At 38.4% G+C, this 12500-nt stretch overlaps 1 protein-coding gene across 1 annotated transcript in view; it reads right to left on the bottom strand.

Annotated features, from left to right (window-relative positions):
• scp2a (sterol carrier protein 2a) overlaps nucleotides 1–12500 on the bottom strand; it is a 42423-nt gene that overhangs the window by 16540 nt on the left and 13383 nt on the right. Inside the window, exons 5-11 of the mRNA XM_061931142.2 lie at nucleotides 11656–11720; nucleotides 9004–9130; nucleotides 8884–8947; nucleotides 8730–8816; nucleotides 8508–8658; nucleotides 3820–3967; nucleotides 547–654 (exon numbers count right to left, since the gene is read on the bottom strand). Of these exons, the coding sequence (XP_061787126.2) occupies nucleotides 547–654; nucleotides 3820–3967; nucleotides 8508–8658; nucleotides 8730–8816; nucleotides 8884–8947; nucleotides 9004–9130; nucleotides 11656–11720 (750 nt within the window). The remainder of the gene's footprint in view (nucleotides 1–546; nucleotides 655–3819; nucleotides 3968–8507; nucleotides 8659–8729; nucleotides 8817–8883; nucleotides 8948–9003; nucleotides 9131–11655; nucleotides 11721–12500) is intronic.

The raw sequence follows: 12500 nt of genomic DNA, 5'->3' as shown, positions 1-12500 counted from the left end.
GGGACCTCCCAAATAAATAGAGGAAGCACGTGGGCTGGACTTTAGAGCGTAGTTTGAATCTGTAACTAGAGTACAGCCCAAAAAAACATCTCTCCTCAATTGAGCAAAATGTAACTCTGTCTCTGCACGATTCCTTGCTTCCTGTCTGTTTAATAGATGTCATCAGTGTTTGAACCTCACAATTTGTCTGCTGCATGTTTCAAAACATAGCAAAACACCACAAGTAGCATATAAGTCAATTTTTTAAATTTTATTTTACTAGTTGGGGGAGGAAAAATCAGCATTTGATGTATTTGTGTTTACTTTTGTCAATTGTACGTCTGTAAAAACCCAATAAACACGTTTGTTTTTTTAAATAGAGCGTCCACCCCACGTTTGCACTCGTAATCAATTGCACACGCAGTCTTAGGAGATCACAAATAGTTTGTGCAATTTTATATTTTGCACACGCTGTTTAGCACAACCCGCCATGCATGGAAAGTCACGTGGAACACATGCCTCCTTGTGGACATTGTGTGCATTACACTGTAGGCGTGCATAGCTTACCAGTGGCTCCTAAAGGATGTCCTTTGGAGATCAGACCACCGCTGGGGTTGATCACAAACTTGCCGCCGTATGTGTTGTCTCCTCTGTCAATCAGATCACCTCCTTTACCTGTTGCACACAACTCTTCATTTAGAACACACATGATTGTGTGACTGTCCAAGAACTCACACATATAAGATTCTACACCAAAAAACTATTTATTATTACTGTGTGAATGTCCAAGCATTCACATATATAAGATTATACACCAAAAAAATTATATTTATTATTATTATTATGTGAATGTCCAAGCATTCACATATATAAGATTATACACCCCAAAAAAATTTATTATTATTATTATGTGAATGTCCAAGCATTTGCACATATAAGACTTTACACCAAAAAATATCTATTTATCATATGTAATATGTAAAATATACACACTGCAACTATATATATATATATATATATATATATATATATATATATATATATATATATATATATATATATATATATATATATATATATATAATGTAGTAACAAACATCTTCATAACAATATGTAATACGTACAATATACACACTGCAAGTACGGTATATATTTAATGTAGTAACAGACACCTTCATAACAATATGTAATATGTACAATATACACACTGCAAGTATATATATAATGTAGTAACAGACACCTTCATAACAATATGTAATATGTACAATATACACACTGCAAGTATACATATAATGTAGTAACATACACCTTCATAACAATATGTACAATATACACATTGCAAGTATATATATAATGTAGTAAGAGACACCTTCATAACAATATGTAATATGTACAATATACACACTGCAAGTATATATATAATGTAGTAAGAGACACCTTCATAACAATATGTAATATGTACAATATACACACTGCAATTATATATATAATGTAGTAAGAGACACCTTCATAACAATATGTAATATGTACAATATACACACTGCAAGTATATATATAATGTAGTAACAGACACCTTCATAACAATATGTAATATGTACAATATACACACTGCAAGTATATATATAATGTAGTAACGGACACCTTCATAACAATATGTAATATGTACAATATACACACTGCAAGTATATATATATAATGTAGTAACAGACACCTTCATAACAATATGTAATATGTACAATATACACACTGCAAGTATATATATAATGTAGTAACAGACACCTTCATAACAATATGTAATATGTACAATATACACACTGCAAGTATATATATAATGTAATAACGGACACCTTCATAACAATATGTAATATGTACAATATACACACTGCAAGTATATATATATATAATGTAGTAACAGACACCTTCATAACAATATGTAATATGTACAATATACACACTGCAAGTATATATATAATGTAGTAACAGACACCTTCATAACAATATGTAATATGTACAATATACACACTGCAAGTATATATATATTGTAGTAACATACACCTTCATACAATATGTACAATATACACATTGCAAGTATATATATAATGTAGTAACAGACACCTTCATAACAATATGTAATATGTACAATATACACACTGCAAGAATATATATAATGTAGTAAGAGACACCTTCATAACAATATGTAATATGTACAATATACACACTGCAAGTATATATATATATAATGTAGTAACAGACACCTTCATAACAATATGTAATATGTACAATATACACACTGCAAGTATATATATAATGTAGTAACATACACCTTCATAACAATATGTACAATATACACATTGCAAGTATATATATATATAATGTAGTAACAGACACCTTCATAACAATATGTAATATGTACAATATACACACTGCAAGTATATATATAATGTAGTAAGAGACACCTTCATAACAATATGTAATATGTACAATATACACACTGCAAGTATATATATAATGTTGTAAGAAACACCTTCATAACAATATGTAATATGTACAATATACACATTGCAAGTATATATATAATGTAGTAACAGACACCTTCATAACAATATGTACAATATACACATTGCAAGTATATATATAATGTAGTAAGAGACACCTTCATAACAATATGTAATATGTACAATATACACACTGCAAGTATATATATAATGTAGTAAGAGACACCTTCATAACAATATGTAATATGTACAATATACACACTGCAAGTATATATATAATGTAGTAAGAGACACCTTCATAACAATATGTAATATGTACAATATACACACTGCAAGTATATATATAATGTAGTAACATACACCTTCATAACAATATGTACAATATACACACTGCAAGTATATATATCATTTAGTAACAGACACCTTCATAACAATATGTAATATGTACAATATACACACTGCAAGTATATATTTAATGTAGTAACAGACACCTTCATAACAATATGTAATATGTACAATATACACACTGCAAGTATATATATAATGTAGTAACATACACCTTCATAACAATATGTACAATATACACATTGCAAGTATATATATAATGTAGTAACAGACACCTTCATAACAATATGTAATATGTACAATATACACACTGCAAGTATATATATATATAATGTATTAGAGACACCTTAATAACAATATGCAATATGTACAATATTTACTGTAATTTGGTTATTTTAAGCATTATCGCAACTCATTTTCGTGGGCGCATTGATTTCATTGCTCATAGCAACGGACTTCCTACTTCCGGCAAAAAAGGCGAGCGTTCCTACTTCCGGCAACAAAGGCGAGTGTTCCTACTTCCGGCAACAAAGGCGAGCGTTCCTACTTCTGGCAATAAAGTTGTATTTACTCACCTTCTGGACCGGATTTACAACTTTATCTTTTTGAACATGAGTATACAGAGGATGGCTATAGAAGCTGAGCGAGTACGATGTGAGGCTGAAAGGTTGGCGAGACGGGAACCGAGAGAGTTAGCTTGGACCGCCATGACTCGGTGGCGTAAATGTGAAGCTTGCCGAGCCAACAGATATGTTTTTTTATTGATGAAAGCTTCTTGTATCTGGCGAGGAAAATACTGTTTAAAGAAAGTACATCGCAACGAAAGACAAACTGTTTGCACTAACAAACCATGCGGTGGTAGAGACATTTTTCCACCAACTGTACACAAAATCAACTGGAAAAAATTCCCCCGAATGATACTTCACAGATATGATTGTTCATGTTTTCCACTCAGTACAGATTGGTGTCCTACCACATTGTGATGGGTATGGCATAGTACCTTCAGGACACAGTCCAAGGGCCTCGTAGGTGATGAGCTCGTTGGCAGAGAAGCAGTCGTGCAGCTCCACCACGCTCACGTCGTCCGGCGTCAGCCCCGCAGCGTCAAAACACTTTTTGGCGGCGACCCGAGACATGTCGTAACCCACCTGGACACAGACAGGAAGTGGGGCGTTCACAGCTGTCAATACAAGGTATTACTGTATATACGTCGTCTTAATTCGCAGATGTTAGCTTTACTTGGCTTAAGTGTGCATAGCACAGCATTTACCTGTATGGCCAATTCAAAACAATAGTTTGGAATTGGAGCTCCGGACAGGCTAACCACCTCCGAGGACAAAGCTACGAACAATGGGAGACCGGGCTTTCTGCTCCGCCGCTCCCAGTCTGTGGAACGCTCTCCCTGACCACCTGAGGGCACCACAGACTGTGGATGCTTTTAAAAAAGGCTTAAAAACCCTTCTTTTTAGATATATGCATACTAGTTGTAGCTATTTGGCTGTTCTAGTTTTTCTTTTTTTTTAATACACTGTAGCACTTTGAGGTTGTTTACTCAATGTAAAGTGCTTTTTACAAATAAAATATATTATTATTATTATTATTATTATTATTAGTGCCCACTCATGGCGCAAATCAACTGCCACCAACACAGGAAGTCAACACACATGGTCACTGAACTTTGTGTATATTATAACAAACCTCCAAACACTATACATAATTAGAAATTACACCCATTTATATACAGTGGTGGTCAAAAGTTTACATACACGTGTAAAGAACATCATGTCATGGCTGTCTTGACTTTACAATCAACTCTTATTTTTTTGTGATGTAGTGATTGGAGCACATACTTGTTGGTCACAAAAAACATTCATGAATACTGATTTAACCACTCATTTACCACTTTTGAGGTGTGTTTGGGGTCAATGTCCTGTTGGAACACCCAACTGCGCCCAAGACCCAACCTCCGGGCTGATGATTTTACCTTGTCCTGAACAATTTGGAGCTAATCCTCCTTTTTCATTGTCCCATTTAAAGCAGCAGTTCCATTGGCAGCAAAACAGGCCCAGAGCATAATACTACCACCACCATGCTTGACGGTAGGTATGGTGTTCCTGGGATCTTTTCTCCTCCAAACATATTGCTGGGTATTGTGGCCAAACAGCTCCATTTTTGTTTCATCTGACCACAGAACTTTCCTCCAGAAGGTCTTATCTTAGTCCATGTGATGTCAGATGAAACAAAAATCACTACATCACAAAAAAATAAGAGTTGTAGAAATGATTGTAAACTCAAGACAGCCTTGACATGATGTTCTTTACAAGTGAATGTACACTTTTGACTTCTGACTTTTGTATATTGTTGCGTTTTGGACCAGTTGTTCCTCCCAGGGAATTCAAGTCGCAAGTCGCTCCCAAGCTCTTTACGACACTTAAAGCTGAGTAGAAAAACCATCAGAGACAGAATAGGTATTTTGTGATATATTTGCAAAGCTTTGTAAATATATTGAGACCAGTCCAGCATAGAACATTCAATCGCGCCGCCAAGATGGTCTGCCCCCCTACCATGAAAAACCCTCTCCCCTACCAAGTCTCTCTCCCTCCCACCCTCGCAGTCATGTCCCTCTAGCCCAAAACACATGCCCATTGTCCTCCGCACCTGGACATAAGGCTAGATAAGAGAAAGGAGTATCTCTCTTTCTTACATTCCTCACTCAAGGTTAAGCACACAGTATTTGCAGACAACCAAAAGACCACAATTGGAAGAAAAACACTAGCAGTGTAATATGATTATGAAATAAAAGAAGTAACACTTAAATTCGGATATATGTAAATATCTGCCTCCGACAATATACAGTGTCTTTAAAGTGTACATCATTTTACTCAAATATGGACTTTAGTCAATACAAGAGCCAGTTAATGATGTTTACATTGTTTCTTATGGGGAACTCTGCTTCAATACACAAACTTTTTGTATCACAAACTATGCTCAAGAAGCAATGAAGTTTGTAAATTGAGGTTGCACTGTATTAAGTACTGTGAGTAGGGATGGGCATAGTAATCGGGGCGGTACAGCTCGGTTGGTAGTGTGGCCGTGCCAGCAACTTGAGGGGTTCCAGGTTCGATAATAATAATAATAATAATAATATTAATACATTTTACTTATAGTGCCTTTCTGGGCACTCAAGGACATTGTACAAAATCAAAACAATCGATCCCCGCTTCCGCCATCCTAGTCACTGCCGTTGTGTCCTTGGGCAAGACACTTCACCCACCTTTCTCACTGGCACTCATGGAGGGCGGACGCTCCCCTTTCCTCTCCTGCTTGCTTCTTTGTCTTGTCTGAACTTTTTTTGTTGCCCCTTTTTGCACTGCTCTCCAAATCTAAACATTGGAGCTATTTAACTGGCCTCAACGAAATGGACAAGATCTTGGGTTTGGGGGAACCTGCTTGTCGTGACGGAGCGGTTGTTGCTGGACACGCCACGGACTCTTGGGAGAAGAAGGAGTGCCGTGTGCCTGGCAACACCTTTTCAGTGGAGGATGTGAAGATTTCACCTATTAGGAATGATGACAACAGGACATCTGCTGATTGCACTAAGCGTTGCTCTGGTTTGTCCACAAATTGAAAATTGCTGGCAGTCTTCAAAGTAGCCCAAAGCTGCCACAAATGATTGGAGGATGCAGGAAGAACTGTGGACACTCTTGTGGTTTTGGATCACATCGGACTGTCTGCCCCGCAGGTTTGAGGACCAGTCATAGACAATTTAGAGTGAAAAGCACATTTTATTTTCACTCGTATACAAAACAGTCTAACTTGGATTGTTTCCCTGGCTTGGAGACTCTCCCGAAGGACACAACAAACTCCCTTCTTGTCTCTCATGGACACACACCTGTTGTTGTTGACTTTGGACTTATCGGCCGCACAACATCAAGGCCGCGGAACAGAGACACGCGGCAGGCTTACACACACACATGCATCCACAAAGAATACACGCGACACACACATACCGCACCCCCAATCCAACGCCCTCGACGCAAATCCCATAGGGGTGATGAAAGGATGGTCGGCGCCTGAGAGCTGCGGCCCTCCATCATGACCTCGCACTCCCTCCCCTCTGTTGCTAGATATCTGGAGATGTACGTTGTAATATGTATATGTGCTTTGCTATGGAGGTTTTTTTCTCACTCCAGACTTGGCCCCCTTAGGAGCCCAGTCTAGATTGTATTTTTTTTTACTCATCCTTCCCCAGCGTTTACCTTTTTCCCATCTTTTACGGGGCGCCTTGTGGCGACCCATCAGCGTTCCCGTTCTGTAACCCTGTACACTGTTTGTTTGTCTCATATTTGTTCTGTAACCCTGTACACTGTTTGTTTGTCTCATATTTGTTCTGTAACCCTGTACACTGTTTGTTTGTCTCATATTTGTTCTGTAACCCTGTACACTGTTTGTTTGTCTCATATTTGTTCTGTAACCCCGTACACTAGAGATGCGCGGATAGGCAATTATTTCATCCGCAACCGCATCACAAAAGTCGTCATCCATCCGCCAACCACCCGAACTAACATTTAATCAAAACCGCACCCGCCCGCCTTCCGCCCGTTGTTATATATCTAATATAGACGATGCAAGGCATTAGTGAGGTTATAACGCTTTTGCCTCTTAAAGAAAGGAGACTGATCCAATGGAGCAGAGACATTCAATGCGTGCCACGCTGTCACGGCCCAGACGCACACCAGTGCGCAATCATCTGGGAGCCGCGCTGAGCGCACCTCCAAGCGCGCTCGCGCCACTCAAACTGCTGCAGGCAGCTGCGTTCTATCTTGTTTTAACATCCTGTGGCACTCTTCTGGGATCACGGCGGACGAAACTGCTCATGCTCAAGGTGTTTGTGGAGGTTCGGGGTTTTGCACAAATGTGATGCACCATGTTAGATGTCCCGGTTTTGTGACTGTCGTAGACATAAACAGCTTCGCAGCTCTTGCAAATCACGTAGCCAGCATTACTATCATCCTGATTTACAACCTCATAAAAACGAGTCCACGCTGAACTTTTCTGGCCTTTTTTTCCCCCTGGTCTTTAGTATTCCCTTTTTTAGTTTGTCGCGTACCACGTTTGCTGCCGGCGTTGCCATCTCTTTTTTTTTTCTTCTTCTGTTGTGGCATATGCTGCAGGTGCCTGCTCGTTTTTCGTATGTGGGTAACAACATTTAACTATGTATATATATTTCCGAATTGGTTTAACTGCCACCCGCCTGAATCTATTTAAAATCTTTTTTTTTTTTATTTCAACCGCCCGACCTGACCCGCGGATAAAATCTAATTTTTTTTTATTTCAACCGCCCGACCCGCGGATAATCCGCGGACTCCGCGGTTGTGTCCGCAAACCGCGCATCTCTACCGTACACTGTTTGTTTGTCTCATATTTGTTCTGTAACCCTGTACACTGTTTGTCTCATCTTGAACGGGTTTGTGCTGAAAACAAAGTTTTGTTGTACTTGTCCGATGACAATAAAGACCTATCCTATCCTATCCTGCTCCCAGTGCCACCCACACTGGTTTAAATGTGACTTCACTATGTAAAGCGCTTTGAGTCACTAGAGAAAAAGCGCTATATAAATAAAATAATTAGGAATGGTATGAAATGTTCATTTAATGGAGTAAAAATGGAGAAGCTGTTGATCCTCACCATCTTAATGCAACTGTTCTGGTCAAAGGTGGAGGCCAGGTCAGTCACCATCTCCTGGGCCAGGATCTCCACTGCTTGCTTCTCCAGACTGTGACGCCTGACAAAGTCCTCGCTGGCCAAAACTGCAGCACCGGCACCGTCCGACGTGGGGCTGGTGTGAGAAGACAATCTGGATCATCGACGCTGGAGGTCTGTTTTTTTTCCTTTCATCTTTGGACTCACCAGCACTGCAGCAGAGTCAAGAACTCAAACACCTTCCTGGAGTTCATCACCTGCTCCAAAGTGTACTCATCCTGGAACTGAGAGTAACTACACACACATCCATAGCCCGGCAAGTTCTCTGGAGGACATTGTTAGTCTTTTGGGTGGAACTTACGGGTTGTTGGTGGAATGTTTGTGGTTCTTCCAGGCAATTTTGGCAAAGTGCTCCGGCTTAGTGCCTGAAAGGACCTCTGGTTACCAATCAATAGTTGCTGTGAAATGAGGACGCAGCTACCATATTTCTCCATGTGCTCCCTGCCAGCGTTGCCAAACATCTGTGCAGCCGGGGGAGCTGCCACCATGCCGTAGCGGTTTATCATCACCTCCATGTGCTTGTCCATGGGACTGGTCCTGTCCATGTACTAGAGGAGGAGCATTGAAGTGGGTTATTATCATATGCACACACAGCCATTATGGACAAACCCCAAAAGCAGTGAAGTTGTCACGTTGTGTAAATGGTAAATAAAAAGAGAATACAACAAATCCTTTTCAACTTATATTCAATTGAATAGACTGCAAAGACAACACATTTCATGTTCAAATCGTAAAACTTTGTTATTTTTTGCAAATATTAGCTCATTTGGAATTTGATGCCTGTGACATGTTTAAAAAAAGCTGGCACAAGTGGCAAAAAAGAGTGAGAAAGTTGAGGAATGCTCATCAAAGACTTATTTGGAACATCCCACAGGTGAACAGGCTAATTGGGAACAGGTGGGTGCCATGATTGGGTATAAAAGCAGCTTCCATTCACAAACAAGTACGGGGCGAGGGTCACCACTTTGTCAACAAATGCCTGAGCAAATTGTTTAAGAACAACATTTCTCAACAAGGAATTTAGGGATTTCACCATCTACGCTCCATAATATCATCAAAAGGTTCAGAGAATCTGGAGAAATCACTGCACGTAAGCCATGATATTACACACCTTCGATCACTCAGGTGGTACTGCATCAACAAGCGACATCGGTGTGTAAAGGATATCACCACATATGATCAGGAATACTTCAGAAAACCACTGTCAGTAACTACAGTTGGCCTGTAAGTGCAAGTTAAAACTCTACTATGGAAAGAGATAATTCTAGATTGTACCTAATGTTAGTTGGTGTAATGCTGGTTTTATTGATTATTGACTGTTTTATTGATTATGGGACAAGCAGTAGAAAATGGATGGATGGTACTTTTTTGTCACTTATTGTTTGTCTTTGGTACACTAATGTGTATATTATAGGCCATTGGTTCTTTGTTTTGTTTTTGCAAAAATATATATATATATTCTTATATTGCTATTTTTATCTTTGGTATGAACATTATTATGTAAACTCGAAGTTATTGTTGTTGTTTTTTGTTCTTTGTTGTCGCTATTTTTGTATGACAACATTTTATTATTTGATCATGTTGTATTGCATTGTAATCTTTTGTTTTGTGATTGTGTGATGTTTTTTGCCTGCACCCCAGGAAGAATAGTCTCCACTGCGGTGTAGACTAATGGGAATCCTTAATAAACTGAACTAAACTAAACTATGCAAAGCCAAAGCCATTTATCAACAACACCCAGAAACGCTTCGCTGGGCTCAAGCTCATCTAAGACGGACTGATGCAAAGTGTAAAAGTGTTCTGTGCTCTGACGAGACCACATTTCAAATTGTTTTTGGAAACTGTGGAGGTTGTGTCCTCCGGAAGAAAGAGGTAAAGAACCATCCGGATTGTTATAGGGTGAAAGTGTAAAAGGCAGCATGTGTGATGGTATGGGGGTGTATTAGTGATCAAGACATGGATAACTTACACATCTGTGAAGGCACCATTAATGCTGAGAGGTACATACAGATTTTGGAGCAACATATGTTGCCATCCAAGCAATGTTACCACGGACGCCCCTGCTTATTTCAGCAAGACAATGCCAAGCTACGTGTTACAACAGCGTAGTAAAAGAGTGTGAAGGCTAAAATATGAGAAGGGAGACTGTTGAACAACTTAAGCTGTACATCAAGCAAGAATGGGAAAGATTTCCACTTCAAAAATGTGTCTCCTCAGTTCCCAAACCTTTACTGAGTGTTGTTAAAAGGAAAGGCCATGTAACACAGTGGTAAAAATGCCCCTGTGACAACTTTTTTGCAACGTGTTGCTGCCATTCAATTCTAAGTACATGATTATCTGCAACAACAAAAAAAGAAGTTTCTCAGTGTGAACATGAAATATCTTGTCTTTGCAGTCTATTCAATTGAATATAAGTTAAAAAGGATTTGTTGTATTCTCTTTTTATTTACCATTTACACAACTTCACTGCTTTGTAATATTGTGACATGAATGAACGCATGATCCAAAAACGTTCTGCTAAAATCAAAACGAGTACTTATATAATATCTGCTGGAGTCGTGATTGTAAAGTCATTTATCCATCAAATTGTACACAGTAAACATTATTTTTTACGGTGAAAAACTGGTTGCTCAGTCATCAGAATTTTTATTGTGATACAAAAAACAACCCAAAAAACGGTGGTATTGTTTTTCTATTTACAGTATTACTCATAACAACAACGGTAGATTTTACAGGAAAAACATCAAGATTGTTTTTCGATTTTCATTCATATGCTGTAAAAAATACATTATACTTTACTGTAAAATATACAGATTTCTTTACAGAAAACTATATATAATTAATAGATAATTGTGTAATAACATCACCAGACAGTTTACTGTATATTTATGTTATTCACTGTTACATGTGGCCCTCAATGAAAACCAGTTTCACACCCCTTCTCTAGCCTTTAAATAGACCCTTTTTTAGACCAGTTGATCTGCCGTCTCTCTTTTCTGCTCTGCCCCCCTCTCCTGTGTAATTATTATTTTGTAATGTGAAGCAGAAATCAGGAATGTGTTTTAGTTCTTACCTTCGACGACAAAGAGCCTCTCTCCATCTTCTCAAATCCAAGCGCGAGCACACAATCTGCTAGACCTGCAAAGTCAAACGAGGAACACCAGCCTTCATTTTCCAATAGTTTTGGGATGCGGGTGATATTCATTGAATTGAGAAAATAAATCATCAAAAATATGGTAAAGCCATCTGCTCGTCTAACGCCAACCAAGAGTGTTCAATTTATCCCTGAAGATATGTAGAAGCTGCTGATGGTGTGTTTGATGGAGAAGGAGGTACTGTAAAAGTCCAAAAGTATTATATTTTTTCATAAAACTACATCCTATTGTATTGTTTTCACACAACATTAAATAATAATAATAATAGATTTTATTTGTAAAAAGCACTTTACATTGAGCAAACAACCTCAATGTGCTAGTGTATCAAAAATAAAAAAGATAATAAAAATAAATGAGGATAAAAACTAGAACTAGCACGCATGTATCTAAAAAAAATAGCATTATTTTTAAAAGAAGGGTTTTCAAGCCTCTTTTAAAAACATCCACAGTCTGTGGTGCCCTCAGGTGGTCAGGGAGAGCGTTGGAGGAGGTTAGCCTGTCCGGAGCGGAGGTGTCGTGTGGAGGATTTGGGGCCGAGCAGTTCTTTGAGGTAGAGGGGGGCATTTCCATGGAGGCACTGGTGGGTTAGTAGGGAGACTTTGTATTCAATCCTGAGTGGATTTCTCATCGAAAAGTTAGTTTTTCTTTCTTTATCAGGCTCGTCTTCAAAGTCAAACCTTCCAACTTTCATCGTGTCTACCGTATTTCTTTTTTTGTTTTTAATCCTTTTATTTTCTCAAAAATGGACAGTGCGCCTATGTTA

This window comes from Nerophis lumbriciformis, linkage group LG37 (genome assembly GCF_033978685.3).
Source record: "Nerophis lumbriciformis linkage group LG37, RoL_Nlum_v2.1, whole genome shotgun sequence".
NCBI lineage: Eukaryota > Metazoa > Chordata > Actinopteri > Syngnathiformes > Syngnathidae > Nerophis > Nerophis lumbriciformis.
This window is presented reverse-complemented; position numbering and strand designations above follow the sequence as displayed.